Source organism: Tenrec ecaudatus, chromosome 4 (assembly GCF_050624435.1).
Source record: "Tenrec ecaudatus isolate mTenEca1 chromosome 4, mTenEca1.hap1, whole genome shotgun sequence".
Classification (NCBI taxonomy): Eukaryota; Metazoa; Chordata; class Mammalia; order Afrosoricida; family Tenrecidae; genus Tenrec; species Tenrec ecaudatus.
Genome location: NC_134533.1, coordinates 63,396,458 through 63,416,141, shown reverse-complemented (window position 1 = coordinate 63,416,141; position 19,684 = coordinate 63,396,458). Strand labels below are relative to the sequence as shown.

At 43.3% G+C, this 19,684-nt stretch overlaps 1 protein-coding gene across 1 annotated transcript in view; it reads left to right on the top strand.

Moving 5' to 3' along the window:
- The first annotated feature begins 2,492 nt into the window (after positions 1–2,492).
- Positions 2,493–19,684, top strand: part of OLFML1 (olfactomedin like 1) — a 28,368-nt gene continuing 11,176 nt past the window's right edge. The window contains exons 1-2 of the mRNA XM_075546132.1: positions 2,493–2,807; positions 11,444–11,729. Coding sequence (XP_075402247.1) covers positions 2,682–2,807; positions 11,444–11,729 — 412 coding nt within the window. The 5' untranslated portion in view covers positions 2,493–2,681. The remainder of the gene's footprint in view (positions 2,808–11,443; positions 11,730–19,684) is intronic.

The following is a 19,684-nucleotide window of genomic DNA, read 5'->3' as shown; positions in this document are numbered from 1 at the left end:
GTCTGTTAAAACTGTGAGCATCTCCACAACAAGCTTTTTCTTCCCTCCTTTATATAAAACTTCTTATCACAAGAACATGAGGATTTTCACCACAGGTCTGCCCCCTGGCTCATCTCTCCTAAGGAGCTGGGGTTGCAAACTGTGGGGTTTGAGAGCTTTTTGTGGGATCTAGTGACACTGCGTTGGATAAGGGTTGAACTGATAACCATACGGTCAGTCGTTTACGCCCCCTAGAGGCCATGGCTTAGACACGCCTCTGGAGAAAGCTAAGGCTGTTTGCCCCGGAAAGATTTACAGCCTTCAAACCCGTCTAAAGGGTTGCTACGAATCAGGATCAACTCCGTGGCAATGGATTTGGTTCTGACATTTGTTTTGGTATCACCAAGAGTAAAGCAGAAAACAAAACCAGACCAGGTGTGGTCAGAGAGCTCAGAGAGGTTGGGTTTGTCCTTCCGGAGCTGGTGGCTGCAGAGGGAGTGTGCCCGCGCCCCCCCCCCCCCTCCAGTCATTGGTAGGCACAGCAGGGGAACCTGCAAGGTCCCACTGAAGGATTCAAAAGACAAGCTCTTTGGAACAGAATCCATTCCTGAAGCAAGCTGAAGATTGGTCCTGGAACCAAGGCCTCCTATCACAGTCCCTCAGACGGACTCCAGTTTCTCTTTAGACTTCATTAAAAGGGGATGAAAGTGTCCTTGTGAAATTAATGTTTGCATGCATAAATAATCAACTTTGCTGCAACTCAAAAGTTAATTGTGAGCCAATCTGAGTTTTCGTTCACTAAACCTTATACATCTTGTTTCAGTTTTAAAGCTAATGCTCAAGGTGCTATAGAAAAAGAAATTAATCGGAGCACTTGCAGCTGAAGACTTGATTTGAAAATGCAAAACATGAGAAATTTCTGGAAGAGCAGTCTAACTTAGAGAAAGAGCCCAGGTCCGTGGTTCAATTGCCCCTGTTATTGGGACAAATGACAAGTGGGTAGAAACCGTTCCAGAGCAGTGGTGGCACATGGTGATGCCTTGGGCTGCTAACCACAAGTCAGTGGTTCCAGCCCGCCGGCTGCTCCAAGGTTTCACTCCTGTACAGCTGCAGAAACAAGGGGGGTTACACCCTACCCTACAGGGCCACTCTGAGTTGGAAGGCACGCACTGGCAGTGCGTTTTGAGAGGGTTTGGTCAGTTAAGGGATAAAGTCGTGTGAGAAAGACGTGGAGAAGAACAGATCCCGGGACAAGGACTTGGGGAAAACAATGTGTCCTTTAGTGTCTCTTCCAGGGGCCAATGCGAATTCCCATAGTTGCCTCAAACTTGCCTCACTTAGGTCGGTGATTGAAAAAGAACCATGGACGAATCTATCCATGAAAGAAGAGATTAAGTAGAGAGCTGGACCCTCACCGTGGGTCCCACTGTGGGTCAGAGGGAAACTGCCCCACAGTGTGTCCAAGGCAGTATTTAGAGTCTGGTAGGTTTGAAATGGTGATCTTTCCATGGCCGGCCCAATGCTTAACCCACTGTGCCACCAGACAGCGCCCCGAACTGTAAAGGCAAAATTGGACTCTTTTACCACTTTTTTCCCAGGAATAAGATTCACCTTCACGGTAAGTGGAATGTTGGCTCTGAGTTAGTTCTGTCTTGAAACTATCAAACCACTTGCCTTCAAGTCAATGCAAACTCATTGTGACTCTGTGTGTGTCCGGGAGAACTATAGTCCACACGGTTTTCAATGGCTGGAATTTTCAGACATAGGTTAGCAGGACCATCCATTGAGGCAGCGCTGGGTGGACTTGAACCACCAGACTTTGTTTAGCAGCCGAGTGTATTAACATTTGCACCACCCAGAGACTTTCATACAAGAGTTTCCTAGCTGGATGGCTTGGCCCTGGAAGCACGACTCTCATAGGTAACTTACTAAACTCCCCTGCGCTCCATCCTGAGAAGTCTCGGCTGTCACACTGTGGCCCATGGTGCTCTCTCCCCAAGAGCAATCTCGCTCTGCACACTCGCCATTCCGAAAGAGGAACAGAGCAGTGTTAGGTTTCCACACTATGCCTTTAAGAGCTGCAAGAATGCAAAGAAAGTCTGGGGGAGGGGTGGGCCTCCCAACAGGAATTCTGGGAAAAGGATTCTTGGGAAATGTTGCCAGAAACTAAACTGAGATTCCAACTCCGAAAAGTTAGGGGTGGTTTGTGTTGGATCAGGTCTGTGATTGGATGGCAGAATCTACTAGGGAGGAGGAAAGCAAAAATTAAAAAGAAATGGCTGGGGGCAGAAGGGGGGTGGTCCTCTCCAGCCCCACCCCCCCAACACACACACACACACACACACACACGCGCATGCACGCATGCACGCCTGGAAGAAGAGTGCAAACTATAGGTTGGGGAGGGTCCGTGTGTTTCCGGGGTGGTGGCAACAGATGCTGGACCCAGAAAGCTCTTTGCACCAAATCTGCGTGCAAGGGCTCCAGGGACTCTTGCTAACAGCTGGACTTGATCATCAGCTTGCAAGCTGAGCTCATACATCTGGTGGAATAACAAGCGGACATTACTCCCCGGCTGTGTAAGACAGTGTTTTGAGAGGGTTTGTTACAGCTGCGGAAAGAAGGAGTTGCCACCACCTGGGCCCCTCGGCTCTTTCTTGAGAAGGACAGCGGGTCAGATTCCACCCCGGGTGGTTCTCAGGACGATGATGGCCTTGAGGGGAGCCTCTGCTTTCCTGGTTTTGTTCCTTGCTGCCTTTCTCCCTCCGCCAAGGTGCGCCCAAGACCCAGCCATGGTGCACTACATCTACCAGCGCTTTCAAGTCCTGGAGGTAGGTGACATCTGTGTACCTTATGTGGGGACACGGCCTCCAGAAGTCACATTCTGGCTTACACTTGACTCTCCTGAGAGGTCATTTCTCCAGGGGGTAATTGATAAATGTGGCGTTCCTGAGGCCACCAATGGTTAAGTGATTGACTACTGGCTGACAGATTGGAGCCCACACCCGGCAATCTGCTTCCGCAGTCGCAGTCACAGGACATCCGAGTGAGTGCAGGCTCTGCCACTCCCAGCCTTAAGTCGATGGCTTCCTCATCTGGAAAATGGGGATAATAATGGAATTTACCACTTTGGAATCTTTGGAAAATTAATAAACTAATCCATACATATAGCATTACCTGATAAGGAGTACATTTCCAAAGTGTTACTTTTGATTAATTCATTTCTAAAAATAGGAATATTAAAAATGTGTCCAGCCTCCTGTTTCACTACTGCAGGATCATAATGGGTTTTATTTAGTTTGGGTTTTTTGGGTAATCAACTGCTAGGTCCCCCCCCCTCCAAAAACTCAAGCTAATCCTTGCCAAGTCAATGCCGACTCCTGGTGATCCTATGGGATAGTGAACAACAGTCCCATAGATTTTCAAGGTTGTAAACCTTTAAGCAGATGGCCATACCATTCAACCATGAGCAGCTGATGCGTTTGAATTAATGACTCTACCAGTTAGTGGCTAAGTGATTTAATCACTGCACCATCAAGGATCCTTAACTGCTAGGTCAGTGTACTGAGAAACTAAGCCATAGCTCCCTTTGCCAAACTGAACTTGGATTTAGAAATGAGCAGATTTCAGTGATATTAAACAGAAAGTGTTGGAGTCCTCTTATCCATATGCTGCAGCTGCCACCCCGTCACAGTTTGCAAAATCAAGCATCGTGTAAGGCATGGGCAGCGAGCCTTTGCCACCCTCCTGATGCTGACTTCAACTACTTGGCTTTTGTACATGTTGAGTTCTGACCAATTGTGTCTCTCCTTTCAAAGACACCTTTATTTCCGGTATTTATTTTCTATGTTTACCTGAAAAGGGTTCAAGTTGAAATTATTTGATCCTCTAAGTATTATCACAGTAAAATAATTTGGCAGAGCAGGTCCTAAGGTTGTCTTGTCAGCAGATTCAGGGGCTGGAGTCAGTAGAGGAAATGGTCTTACACAACTGGCCTCTTACTGCTTCTTCATGTACCCTTTCATCACCCCCTCAGCCCCTGGTCTCACCCCATAAAAGTGCTGGAGTCGTGCTCATCCTTGGTCCCTGTGTTTTGCACCAATTTACCCTGGGATCAAGTCAGTCAAATCCCTCCAAGTGTTCTTGAGCATCTTAAGAGTTCATGGTCTGCTTATGCATCTGTATAAAGTATCAACTAACACTTTTATAGCACTGAGTGTGGAAATGAAAAAGACAGAGTATGGTTTGCGGTGGTCTTCTACCTCAGTCATGACATAGAGATGAAGGTAGACCTAGGCCACAGATGGTGGTGGTTAAATGAAGATATATAAAAACCAAGGGATAGAATGCCCATTGAGGGGGCGGGGTGTATTTTAGGAAAAGAATGAGGAACTAAGGGGTTAGGGAATTAATCTTTCTTTCTCTCTCTCTCTATTTGACTTCAAAAGAAATGAGCCATCTTCCATACTGCTGTGTAGAGTGTAAATGTTTACAACTTTTATGTAGAGCAATTTGTCAAGTGAGCTTTAAGTATGAAAATCCCCTATGATCCAGCCATTTCCTCTCCAACCTTCATTCATTTTTCCTTTCATTCAACAAGTATTTCAGTACCAGCTGCATACTAGGCCTGTGCCAGGTGCTATTGCTAGAGCTTACTTCTGGAAATCTAGCCTAAGAATATAACCAGAAGCTATAATTATAAAATTATTTTTAAGCAGGGTTTGAAGGGAAAAAAAGTCTCATAGAATAAATGATAAGATATATAAGATAACAATTCTGTGGACAGATGCCTGGTTATCAAAATTATGTCATAGGAGTATACATTGGTAATAGAAATGTGTTTATATCAACAAATTAAAATACCAAGAGGGCTTCCAAAAGTTTGTGGGAAAGTGGAATTAAATATTAATGGAATTTTCCAACAAACTCTTTGAAGCCTCTTCAAATGAGGGTGTACCCCCCAGAAAACCAGAAATGCAATGGGCAGAGTGGAGGAAGATCACAGCTTTTATGAAAAGCAGCTTTGCTCAAGCCTTGTTTTTTGTGATGGCTGATTTAAGAAAAATGTATGCAGCTGTGAAATTTTGTTTCCTGGTCAGAAAAATGCCACAGAAACGATTGTGATGTTGAACACATCTTATAAGACAGTGGCTATGGGAAAAATTCAAGTGTATGAGTGGTTTTCTCATTTCAAAAAAGGCAGTGTCAATTGATGACAAACCTTGTTCTAGACATCCATCAGCTTCCTGAATGGATGAAATGTTAACTTGTAGTACATTTGGAGTACATTCCACCAGGTCAGGCTGTTAATAAAGCTTTCTATTTAAAGCATTGATTCTCAACCTGTGGGTCACAAACCCTTGGGGGGATTGAACGACCCTTTCACAGGGGTCACCTGATTTATAACAGTAGCAAAATCACAGTTATGAAGTAGCAATGAAAATGATTTTATGGTTGGGGGGGTCACCACAACATGAGGAACTGTATTAAATGGTTGCAGCATTAGGAAGGCTGAGAACCACTGACTTAGAGGTTCTGAAAAGATAGCATAACAGTATGCAACAAAAAAGGCCTGATTTGTGGCAGATGGGAGGCTGGTTTTGCCACCACGACAATGCACCTGCGCAGGCAGCCATCTCTGTGTGCCAGTTTTTAGAAAAAAACAGCATACCTCTCTTGTCTCACAACCTTACTCACACTTACTTACTTGCTTTGGGTGATTTCTTTTTGTTTCCTCGAATGAAGAGGGACATGAAAGAACAGTGATTTGATGATGCAGAAAAGGTCAAGAAAAAAATGAAGGAGGTTCCGTCAGCCATCCAAACAAATGAATTTGAAAAATGTTTCCAAAATTGGAATCTCAGATTTGAAAAATATATTAAATGTAATGGAGAGTATTTTGAAGGTGATAAAGTAGTTTTGTAAAATTTTTAAATACATAGGTTTGACAAAAAGGTTCTGGTTTGGGGGTGATACCCCCATATATTTCACAACATATATAATGTAGCATTATATTTTATAGATTATATATTAATATGTATTTGTCTATTTCCATGGGAATTTTTTTCTTGGTTTAAATACTAACTATATCAATAATATTTCTGATTGGAAAAATTGCACAGACCAACAAATGAATTTTTTTTCTGGTGTCTTGGTTTTTAGCCCTGTTTCTGGAGGTATTTGAGGCCCTGATTCAGAAATTTGTATTGGACCGACTGCATCAGCTCTGGTTTCTTAGATACAGTGTTCCAGTCTATTTTCAGTTAGTAAGTTATACTAATTAATTCATGTATCATCCTACTTTAAAAAATCATTTATTGGGGGCTTGTACAATTCTTATCACACTCCATACATGCACCCATTGTGTCAAGCACATTTGTATCTTTGTTTCCATCATCATTTTCAGAACATTTGCTTTCTCGCTGAGCTGAGCCTTTGGTATCAGCTCCTCATTTTTCCCCTCCCTCCCTTATCCCCTCCCTCATGAACCCTTAATAATTTATAAATCATTATTATTTTGTCATATTTTACACTGTGCAATGTCTCCTTCCACCCACTTTTCTGTTGTCCATCCCCCAGGGAGGAGGTTACATGTAGATCCTTGTAACCAGCTCACCCTTCCCACCCCACCTAGTTTTAAATAGGAGAATTCAGGCCCCCAAATTATAGGATAACACAAAAAAGTTAAGAAGTATCTGAAAAAGAATTAAGCCAGTGGTTCCAACCCATCAGTATCATGCAGCCTTTAAACAATTTAAAGGTTTGAAAATCCAAAGGGGCAGTTATTCTCTATATGTATATGTCTAATCATTTTATTGGGGGTTCATACAGCCCTTATCACAATCCATGCATACCTCCCATGTGTCAAGCACATTTTCACATATGTTGCCATCATCATTTTTGAAACACTTCTTTCTACTTGAGCCCTTGCTATCAGCTCCTCATTTTTTTTTCTCTCCCCGCCCCCCACCTACCTCATGAACCCTTGGTAATTTATAAAATTTTTTCATTTCTCACACTGAGCGATTCACCCACTTTTCTGTTGTCTGTCCCCCTGAGAGGGGTTATATGTAGACAATTATAATCGGTTGCCCCATTGTCCCCCTACCTTCCACTTACCTTCCTGGTTTCACTACTCTCATTATTAGTCCTGAGGGGTTTATGTGTCCTGGATTCCCTGTGTTTCCAGCTCTTATCTGTACCAGTGTGCATCCTCTGGTCTAGCCAAATTTGTATGGTAGAATTGGGATCATGATAGTGGGTATGTGGGGGGAGCATTGAAGAACTAGAGGAAAGTTGTATGTTTCATCAGTGCTATACTGAACCCTGACTGGCTCTTCTCTTCCTTGTGACCCTTCTGTAAGGGGATGTCCAATTGTCTACAGATGAACTTTGGGTCTCCACTCTGCACTCTCCCTCATTCACATTGATATGATTTTTTGTTCACCACATTTGCTCTGCACCCATTTTGTCTTCAGCGACTGTGTCATGAAGCTGAGCATCACAGAATGCTAGGTTATTAGAATAAAGTGTTCTTGCATAGAGAGAGTACTTGAGTAGAGACCTAATGTCTGTCTGCTACCTTAACACTTAACTGATAAATATATGTACATTGATCTATTTCCCTATTGTTATAGATAAATATATTTACATATTACATGCCTGTATTTAGATCCCTATAAATGCCCTTTGTCTCCTAGTTTTTTCCTCTATTTCCTTTTACTTTCCTCTTGTCCCACTATCATGTTCACCCTTCATTTGGGTTTCAGTAATTCCTCTCGGTTACATTGACCTCCATCAAGCCCCAACAGGCGTCCTATACCCTCTTTGCCATCGATTTTAGATCATTTGTTGTTCCCTTGTCCCTGGGTTGTTTGATACCCTTCTTCCTTTCCCTCTCTCCTGTGTGTCCCACCCCCCCCCCACGGAACCTTCGGTCCTGTTGTTTTCTCCTCTGGATTGTTTATCCTGCCTATCTTATCTAGATAGACATGCTGAGACAAGCACAAAAACAAGATAGAGCAAAACAATACAACAAAACAAAACAACTACCAAAGACAAAGAGCCTATAAATAGTTACAGGTTTGTTTGTTGACCTTTAGGAGTGCTTTCCAGTGGAGTCTAATGGGGTGCCATGCCCTGGCCCCAGAGTCTGTTTTTGGTACTCACCAGAGACTTAATTGCTTTGCTGCCCTTGCTCTGTTTCAGGCCCTTAACATTTCACGCCAGTGTGGTGGCGTTAGAACGGGCACAATTCCTGCACCATGCCTCCAATGTTGTCCCACATACACTATGGGTCAGTAAGGGATGTCGTGTCTCTTGTTGGGGCTGGCGCTATGGACCTCCCTGTGTATTGGCTGCTCTGAGCAGGAATATCATCCTCAGGGCTTGGTGGGCCAGGATGTGTTCCACTCTCTCTCCTTCCCTCTTGCTTTGTTCTTGTGTGCTCTGATCATATGCGCCCCTCTCCCTGAGCTGTAGCTTCAGTGTATTCTCTGTCTTACAGGGTCACAGGGTCACTATAAGTTAGAATCAACCAAATGGCAGCAGGTTCTTCGTTTTGGTGCGGGAGGCTGTGCCATGTGTACAGAGACTACAAGCTCGATACTACAGAGCCAGAACACAGCTTGGGAAGTGTGTGTGTGTGTGTGTGTGTGTGTGTGTGTGTGTGTGTGTGTGTGTGAATTGAAAAGGCGCATGTATAGAGAGTGGGAGGGCAATTTTGAGTGTCAGAAATGTAAGACTTGTGGTTATTTTTGTAAATATTTTGAAGATCCAAAAATTTTTCTTCAAATTATGCAATGAACATGTCAGAAAACATTTTAATATACAGAAGTCAATGGATAATTCATCTTCAATGTTTCAGAGGTGAGGTTGAGTCCAAGCTTTTTTATAAGATAAATTTTAACTTTTCTTTTAAGAGTTTCTGTGCACAGGTGGTGATGTTGTGCTGTCTCATAACAAGACTGGAACATTTTAATTTTAATAAAGGAGTTTGAACTCTGGCAGACCCAAATGTTCTGACAGGACACTCTATTTATTGTACCGAATTCACTACCAGCCAGTCGATTGGGACTCATAGTGACCGTGTAGAACAGAGTGGAACTTCTCCTATGGGTCTGAGGCTGTAAATATTTTTTTTTTTGCAAGGGTCAAAAGAATCTTTTTTTTTTTTTTTTTACATTTTATTAGGGGCTCATACAACTCTTATCACAATCCACACATATACATACATCAATTGTATAAAGCACATCCCTACATTCTTTGCCCTAATCACTCTCAAAGCATTTGCTGTCCACTTAAGCCCTCTGCATCAGGTCCTCTTTTTTTTCCCCTCCCTCCCCGCTCCCCTCTCCCTCATGAGCCCTTGATAATTTATATATTGTTATTTTGTCATATCTTGCCCTATCCGGAGTCTCCCTTCCCCCCACCTTATCTAGAGGCTGTAAATCTTTATAGGAGCAGAAAGTCTATTCTTCCTCTTGCAGTGAGGCAGTGAGGTGGGGGAGCTCAAATAGCTGACCTTGGGGTTAGCAGCCAAAAACATAACCCATTGTGCCATCAGGACTCTTTATTTATTGTATAGTAGTAGCTCTTGCTTTTGGTCCTTTTTTAAGATAACAGATTGGAACTGCTTGCTATTCAGTTCCTAGTAAAGGTGAAGTGATACTTTGGGGAAATACAAGTTCATGGAATGTGCACTGTTCAAATGTATCTTTGGATCAAAGGACACCATATGTGTAGGAAACTGAGAACAGGGACGCGAGTATATGTGGACAAATTCTTTATTCTCAGATTTAAGAAGCCTGAGAGGCCAGGTTTCAGGGTAGAGGGAGGCCTTCACACTTGTGAGTTAGAGATGAGTCCCAGTCACATTCTCACAATTAACATTAATCCCCGCAATGCCCACCCCCCTGACATTGCCAATTTTAAGGTGCTGCTTGCAAGCACGTGGTTGCTTCTACCTTATATACGCTTGAAGGTTACCCTATTGTTTATCCACCCTAAGTAGGGCCCACTCCCTTCTGATAAAAATCATAGTTTGTTTTCCTGGAGAAGAGCTCAGGGACCTTCCCTAAGGCCAAGCCAACTCAGCTGAGCAAGGTTAGGCCACCAGCTTAACTCTAGAACCCACGCATCTTGTTACATATGTACCTTCCTGTCATATGTATGCCTCTCGTACCTCCCTTTCCTATTGCATGTATACCCCTAGCTCACTCCACTCCTGTTCTGTGTATGCCTCTACTATAACCCCTTCCTGTTATATTATGTGTGCAACATACCTTATGTAAGATTGTATAAGTTTATGAGAGAATACATTCCTCCCTCACTCTGGTTCTAGTCACCGTGGAAGAGGTGAGTGAGAGGCTGGAAATAGAGGATCGGGCTGCACACCGGCCAGAAGAAGGCCGGCACAGAGGCCCCTCTTGTCGGTCCTGTGTCTTTCAGCACCAAGATGAGAGGTTGATGACCAACGCAGAACAGAGATAGAATTTAGCCAGGAATGTGAAGTTGAGAAAGATTTTATTGAGGCAGGGAAAGAATTCCCGGGAGGGAAGGGAGAGCAGAGAAGGACACGGGCATTTTGAGCCCCCCAGTGGGTTCTGAGACCCAACAAATTAGGTCAGGGAAATTGTGCCTGGCAGTGAGTCAGTGGGACATATATAGGGCTTGAGCCCAGGATGTATGTGCCGACGAAGGGAAGGAAGGCCTTCTGGTGCTGCATTTGCAGGGTCTGAGTCAGGATGTGGTCTGTGAGTCAATCATCCTGGAACACTGAGGGAAGGGCTGTACAGACCCAGCCCGGAGAGATAAGATCCATGGGATACTAGAGGCAGGGACTGCACAGTCCAGCTCTGGACCTGAGAGGTGACGGAGGGGGGGGGGGCGAAGGGGAGGGGAAGGGGCCGCATAGTCCAGCAAGCCATCTTTCCGCAGAGCTAGGGGAGGCGGCTGCATGGTCCGGACGCGGCCCAAACAGTGAGCCCTTACATGCTTGTCTGTTGTTTCTTTAATTCACCCCTCAATTACACAACTGCTCCTTGGACCCATTCGGTTATCCCACACATGTGAAGTATAACTTGACCTAAATATTTAGTACAACACACACTACTTTAAATAGAGCCACCGTGCGCTCTCCTATCTCTGGCTAGCTGTGACACTACGTTAAAATACCCTGATTTTTTATGGGTAAGCAGAGGGAAGCGTTGTAATGGCATCTTCTCTATTTCTCAAAAACTAGAGCCAATAAGAGAAAACAGGTGCCATTTTTGCAATCAACAGGTCTAATGTGCCCAGAAACAAGTCTAACATTTGAGACACCAAACTGTGCATTAGCCATTGTTACAGGTGACTTTTTTATTATTAAGATGTGCATACATATTATATGAATGATAGTTATTTATAATATTTGGGTAATTTAAAGACTTGGAAATAATTTACTTGGGATTTTATTTTCTGACTGAAGCAAGGGCTGGAAAAATGTACACAAGCAACAAGGGCATACATTCAAGAATTCCGCGAGTTCTCGAAAAACATATCCGTTACGCTGGGAAGATGCTTGACCTACACAAGTGAGTATAAGAGTGCAGTAGATAGCCTGGCAACGAGAGTGGAACGTGCCCAACGGGAGGTTGACTACCTAGAGTACCTCCGAGAGTCGGACATGTGTGTAGAATCGGAAGACAAGACCCTGGCAGAAACTCTGGTCCGAGAAGCGGAAGAAGAGAAGATCCGGAGTTTGCTGAATGCAAGTAAGACAACTTTGTCTTTTATAATCTCTTCGAGGGACTCTCACACCCAAAGAGGGGCAGATTCGCTGTAGTCAGGGGGTCTGTGTAAGGGAGTTAGAACTGGGCATGTACTCTTGTGTGCATATGCTGAGAGAGGAATCCTATCTGGAAACAGGTGTCAAAAGGGAAATCTGTTCTCAGAAAACCACTGTTCTTTAAATCTGTTCTCAGAAAACCATTGTTCTTTGCCTGGGGCATTCCAAAAGGCCTTACAGAAAGTCCGAGTTGCCAGAGGTCAGCCAAGGATGGCTACTTTCTGACAGACCTTTGGTGTAGGTTAGGTGGTCCCTTGTTATTCCAGGGACAGCGAGTGACTGGCTGGTAGATTGTGTCCACTCTACGTCTAGCACCTGGTGAATCGGGAGCTGCTGCAAATGTGCCAACAACAGTCTGAAACTAAATGGCAACAGCTCCCCCGAGGGCCAGGGACTACAGTGAATGACTGTGTGTGTGCTTTCTGGGATGATGTTTTCCAGGCATTTATCTCCAAATTTGTAATCCATTAGGATTACTTCCAGGCCATTAAAAATGAGCTCAAATTCTACAAAGTATCAAGCCGCAAAAGCATAAATGAGAAGGAAAATGGCCTGAGCATGAGTCCATTTCATGAGGACTTTGAGGAAGCCTCGTCCCTAGCCTTCGAGCCTACGCGCTGAGCTGGTTTCATTTCAAGGAGAAAGCCTTTATTTGTACGTTGGTTCAATGAGCTCCATCAAAGAAATAGGGAAAAGGGAGAGTCAGCTCCTGTGATCTTGGAGGTGCTCCACGGACCCTTGAGAAGACAGAGGTAACACAGTAGATCTGAGTGTGAAATGAAGAATTAGAGTCGAGAAGAAGGGGCCTAGGGTACTTCAAGTGAAGGCACAACATAGCAAATACATGAGGATGGGGTGTAGCACCTCGACGTGTTTGTAGATCTGCAGAAAGTGGCTTAAGGAAAGCTGTTTAGGGCAAGGGAGGTTGAGAGAGTCAGGAAAACCCTGATCACGACGGACCTTGAACCCCAGTACCGAAGGGCCTTGAGTGCTACGCTGAGAGAGTTGAACTTTACTAGAGAAATGGTAGGGAACCATGAAAAGATTCTAAGCTGGGTCTTGACATAATGGGATTAAGAAAGCAATACTCCAACTCACCACATTGAGTTCATGCTGACTCATACCGACCCTCTGTGAGTTTCCAAGACAGTAACTGTTCAGCGAAGTAGAAAGCCCAGTCTTCCTCCCACACTAGGGGAAAACTGTTGCAGTAATTTGGGCAACAAGTGATGCTGGCAGCGTTTAGAGTCAGTGCAGTGAAATAGAACAGATGGATTTACAGCCATTGAGAGTTGGGCTCCATATGGCTTGATTACTGACAAATGTCAAAGATGCCTGAGAGGACTGCGCCCAGAACGCTCCTCCAGTTTTTGGCACCAGCGATTTTGTGGTTGATGTGTGTCCTATGCTGACCTAGAAGACCCAGGAAGAGGAGCTTGTTTTGGTTTTTCAGAGCCCTATTCCGCTGATATGCTCTTGTTTGTTTGTTTACAACTTATTTTCTGTTTCCCCCTCCAGAAGACTGGCTCTAGGAGAGCTTTAACTATGCTTGGCTTGTTCTATGCTATGTTTGTGTTCAGTAAATAATGGTCAGTGAATAATTAAGTAAACAAATGGATGGATGGATTGTCAGCACGGACAATTAGTCTTTGGCAAGGAAAAAAAAATCTTCCCCTCTGAGTCAGAAAAGAGAGAGGAGGAGATACCTTATCTATTATACAAAGCAATTAGTCACAGTGATTGTTGTCAGCCACAGCAGTGACTCAGTCTAGAGATGACCCATTCTCAGCCAGGTAAGAGTGCAGTGAGGGGAAGAAAAGAAGAAAACTGGACTGGAGCGAAGGCTTGAGTACTAATGCAGCCTGAGCTAGAATACTCCAGGGATCAGCCAGGTCCCTAACCTAAACTGTGATGTTGGCTAGGATCCCTACGTACCTCCGGCAGACTGTATCTGCTGAGCACACCCCATCCCTCAGGCCTGTTCTTTTCTCACTAGTTCCTATTACCCTTTTCTCATCGTCTTCACCCCTTAAGTCCTTAGTAGGAACAACCTCAAAGTTGCTTCTTCCTAGTCCAGCTAGAACCCAGGGAAGACCTGGCTTTCTGTTTGTTCAGCTCCCATTGTCTGTTCCGTTCTCCAGTCCCTTTCCCAGCTCCACGATATAGAGCCCTGGTGGTGAAATGGGCTACATGCTGGGCCTTTCTACTCTTGTGAAGATGTATCGTTGGGGAAATCCACAGGGCGATTCCACTCTCAACTAGAGCATCTCTGAGTTGGAATCCACTTGATGGCAGTGAGTTTGATTTCAATGGTAAATGAAAATCCTTCTTGAACCCGCTAACAAAATATTGCTTCTGTGCCTATTGCCTCTGGAGTTCTCATTTGATGGTTTTCCTATGTAAAGTCAACGGTTTCACAGAGTTTGTTGTTATTCGGTTGCGTCTGTTCTGACTCAGTGTCACCATGTACAGCAGATGAAGCACCACCCTGTCTGCCCCATCCTCACAGTTGTTCTTATGTTTGAGGCCAAGGCTGCAGCCACTGTGTCTGCCCATCTTCTTGAGGACTTTCTTCTCCTTTGCTGGCCCTCTGCTTGACCAAGCAGGACGTTCTTCTCCAGGGAGTGCTCTCTCCTGACAACATGCCCAAAGGACCTGAGACCAGTCTCATCGTCCTTGCTTCTAAGAAGCATTCTGGCTGTACTTCTTCCAAGATAGATTTTTTAAATTCTTTTGGCAGTCCGTGATACTTTCAATATTCTTTACCATCACCAGAATTCAAATGCATCGATTCTTATTTGGTCTTCCTTAGTCAAGCATCAACTTTCACATGCATGTGAAGTGCCACAAATATCATGGCTTGGGTCAGATACACCTTAGTCATCAAAGTAGCATCTTTGCTTTTCAACCCTGAATAAAGAGGCCTTGTGCAGTAGTATTTTCTCTCTTGACTGCTGCTTCCATGAGCATTGATTGTAGATCCAAGCAAGATAAAATTTTGGACAGCTTCAACCTTTTCATACTTTCAGCATTCATGATTGTGTCATATACATGTTAAAGGTTGTTAAAAATTACCCTCCAATCCTGATACCACATTCTTCTCCATGTAATCCAGCTTCTCTGTTATTTGCTCAGCATACAGAATGAAAAAGTATGGCGAGAGGATACAGCCTTGACACATACCTTCCTGATCTTAAACCATGCAGTATTCTTTTGTTCTGTTTGCAAAACTGTCTCAAGATCCATGTACATTTTACACATGATCACAATGAAGTATTCTGGAATTCCCATTCTTGTCACAGCTATCCTTAGATTGTTATGGTCCACACAATCAGTTGTCTTTGTATAGTCAATAAAGTACATGTAAACATCTTTCTGGTATTCTTTGCTTGGAGCCAAGATCCATCTGACATCAGCAGTGATATCCCTTGTTCCATGTCCTCTTCTGAATCCAACCTGAACCTCTGACAGCTCCTATCAATGTAGTGCTGTAACCTTTGTTGGATGATCTTCAACAAAATTTTACTTGCCTATGATATCAATGATATTATTCTATAATTTGCGCATTTTATTGGGTTATCTTTCTTTGGAAATGGGTACCAGTATGGGTCTATTTCAACCAATTGTTCAGATAGCTGTCTTCCAAATTTCTTGGCATAGAAAATTGAGTGCTTCCAGGGCTTCACTAGCTTCTTGAAATATTTCAATTCATATTCTGTCAATTCTTGGAGCCTTGTTTTTGGCTAATGCCTTCAGTGCAGCCTAGACTTGGTTCTTGATAATATACTACCTCTTGAATGTCAACTAGTTCTTTTCAGGACAAAGACTCTGTATTATTTCCATTTTCTGTTGACATTCCCTGCATCATTCAGTATTTTGCCTATAGAATATTTCAACATTGTAACTCAGGGCTTGAATTTGTCCCTCAGTTCTTTCAGTTTAAGATATCCTGAGCGTGGTCCTCCTTCTTGGTTTGCTAACACTAGGCCTTTGCACATTTTATTATAATACTTTATTTTCTTGAGCTGCCCTTTGAAATTTACTGTTCAGCTCTTTTACTTCATCATTTCTTCCATTTGCCTTAGCTGTTCTACAATTAAAAGCAAGTTTCAGTTTTTTTTAACATCCATTTTGACCTTTCTTTCTTTCCTGTCTTTTTAATGACCCTTTGCTTTCTTCACGTATGATATTCATTTAAAAAATAATTTTATTGGGGACTGCACAACTCTTATCACAATCCATACATACATCCATTGTATCAAGCACATTTGTACATTTGTTGCCATCATCATTCTCAAAACATTTTGCTTTCTACTTGAGCATTTGGTATCAGCTCCTCATTTTTCCCATCCCTCCCTCATGAACCCTTGATAATTTATAAATTATTATTATTTTGTCATATCTTACAGTGTCCGACGTCTCCCTTCACCCACTTGTTTGTTGTCCATCCCCTAGAAGGGCATTATATGTAAATCCTTGTGATCAGTTTCTCCTTTTTACCCCACCTTCCCTTTTTCCCTCCTAGTATCGCTACTTTCATTATTGGTCCTGAGGGGTTTGTCTGTCCTGGATTCCCTGTGTTTCCAGCTCTCATCTGTACCCATGTACATCCTCTGGTCTAGCTGAATTTGTAAAGTAGAATTGGGATCATGATAGTGGGGGAGGAGAGGAAGCATTTAGGAATTATAGGAAAGTTGTAGGTTTCATCTTTGCTACACTACATCCTGACTGGCTTGTCTCCTCCCCACAACCCTTCTGTAAGGGGATGTCCAGTTGCCTACGGGTGGGCTTTGGATCTCTACTCTGCAATGATATGATTTTTTGTTTTTTGATGCCTGGTACCTGATCCCATCAACACCTTGTGATCATACAGACTGGTGTGGTTCTTCCATGTGGGCTTTGTGCTTCTCAGCTAGATGGCTTCTTGTTTATCTTCAAGCTTTTAAGACCCCAGATGTATATCTTTTCATAGCCAGGCACTCTCAGCTTTCTTCACCACATTTGCTTATGCACCACTTTGTCTTCAGCGATCGTGTCAGGAAGGTGAGCATCATGGAATGCCAGTTTAATAGAACAAAGTGTTGTTGCATTTAGGGAGTACTTGAGTAGAGGCCCAATGTCCATCTGCTACCTTAATACTAGACCTATGAATACATGCACATAGATCTATTTCCCCATCCTCATATCTAAATATATTTACATATGCACATGCCTGCATTTAGACCTCTATAAATATCCTTTGCCTCCGAGTTCTTTCCTCTATTTCCTTTTACTTTCCTCTTGTCCCACTATTATGCTCAGCCTTCATTTGGGTTTCAGTAATTCCTCTCTGTTACACTGCCCTTGATCAATCCCTAGCAGGCCTCTTACACCCTCCTCGCCACTGATTTTGGATCACTTGTTCTGTACGTATGATATTCTTTTTAAAAAAAATCATTTTATTGGGACTCATACAACTCTCATCACAATCTAAACACGCACACCAATTGTGTAAAGCACACTTATACTTTCTTTGCCCCCATCATTCTCAGAACTCTCGCTTTCCACTTGGGCTCCTGGAATCAGCTCCTCATTTTCCTTTTTTTCTACCCTCGCCCTTCCCACTCCCCTCTCCCCCATGAACCCTTGATAATTTACAAATTATTATTTTTATCATATCTTACACTGCCCAGCATAGCTCTTTACCCACTTTCCTGCTGCCCATCCCCCAGGGAGGAGGTCATATGCAGATCCTTGTAATCTGTTCCCCCTTTCTATCCCCACTTTCCTCCCCGTATCACCACTCTCACCACTGGTCCTGAAGGGATCATCTATCCTGGATTCCAAGTGTTTCCACTTCTTATCTGTACCAGTGTACATCCTCTGGTCTAACCAGGTTTGCCAAGGTAGAATTGGAATCATGATAGTGGTGGGGAGGAAGCGTTTAAGAACTAGAGGAAGGTTGTGAGTTTCATTGTTGTTACACTGAACCCTGAGTGACTCATCTCCTCCCCACTACCCCTCTGCAAGGGATGTCCAGTTGTTTATAGATGTACATTGGGTCCCCATCACGTGCTCCCCTCATTCATGATGATATGATCCACCCCCCCCCCTTGGATGCTTGATACCTGGTCCCCGTGATCACATATGCTAGTGTGCTTCTTCCACGTGTGCTTTATTGCTTCTGGGCTAGATGGCCACTTGTTTACTTTCAAGCCTTTAAGACCCCAGATGCTATATCTCTCAATAGTTGGGCACCATCAGCTTTCTTCACTACACTTACTCATGCACACATTCATCTTCAGCATTTATGTGGAGAAGGTGATCACACAATGAGGGTTTTTGTTCTTTGGTGTCTCCTACCTGATCTCTTAATCACCTCGTGATTACACAGGCTTGTTTGCTTCTTCCCTGTGGGCTTTGTTGCTTCTGAGCTAGATGGCCACTTGTTTACCTTCAAGCCTTTTAAGACCCCAGATACTATATCTTTTGATAGCCGGGCACCATCAGCTTTCTTCACCACGTTTGCTTATGCACACATTTGTCTTCAGCGATCATGTCGGGAAGGTGGGTATCATAGAATGACCATTTAGCTGAGCAAAGTGCTCTTTTATTAAGGGAATGAGTGCGAGGAGGCCCAATATCCACCTGCTACCCTACTACTAAACCTCTCTCTCTATATATACACATAGATCTATTTCCCCCACCATCATAAATATATTTACATATGTACATTTCTGTCTTTAGGCCTCCTACTCCTTTCCTCTATTTCCTTATGCTTTCCTCCTGTCCCACTACCATGTTCAGCCTTCATTCTGATTTCAGTAATTCCTCTAAGTTGCATTGCCCTTGGTCACTCCCTACCAGTCCTCCCATGTCCTCCCTACCACTGGTTTTGAACCACTCATTATTCCCTTGTTCCTGGGTTGGCCAACACCCCCTCCCTTCCCCTACCTCCCACACTCTCATGTCCTTCCACATATGATATTCTTAATGTAATTTTCTTGAGATGGTATCAAAATTCAAGTGGTATAGACTATAGGACATACTATGGCTTTATTGGACTTAAGTTTTCTTCAACGTCACCCTGAAGAACTGCTCCTGTGAGTTTTTGAGACTATAACTCTTTATGAATAGAAAGCCCCATCTTTCTCCCTTGGAGAGGTTTGTGGTTTTGGACTGATGACCTTGTGGTTAGCACCCAACATGTAACCACTACATCACCATGAGCAATTGATGATCTGTTCCACATTTGGCCCCTGGCCTGGTTTTAGCTGTTGATATTGAGCTTCTTCATTGTCCTTCCGCAGATGTAAGCAATTTTATTTCTGTGCATTCAATTTGGAGATTCATGTGTATATTTACTGTATTGTTGGAAAAGATATTTGATATAAAAAGTTGATAATCTTGAAAAATTCTATCATTCAATCTTCAGTTTCATTTCTTTCATCTAGACGACATTTTCATTTACTACTCCTTCCTCTTTGTTTCCAATTTTTTTTCACCACAATTGCCAATAACTTTCAATGTACCTTGATTGCATATTTGACTAATTCCAGACCGAAAACATTGATAAAATACTTCAATTCTTCCATCACCAGCTTGAGTACGTGGTACATAAATTTTAATAATACTTGGATGGATTTTCTTGTAGATGGATAGATATTATACTATCACAGACAGCATTGCACTTCAAGTAGATCTTGCAATGTCCTGTTCAATGATGACTGCGATGTCTTTCCTCTTGAAGCTGTCATCCCCGGCATAGTGAACCATATGGCTGCCGGATTCAAAATGACCAAGTCCAGTCCACCTAGGGTATCGATCTTTACACCTTCCATTTCATTTGTTCAGGAATCCCAATTTTCCTCTACTCAGACTTCCTATACTCCAAGTTCCAAT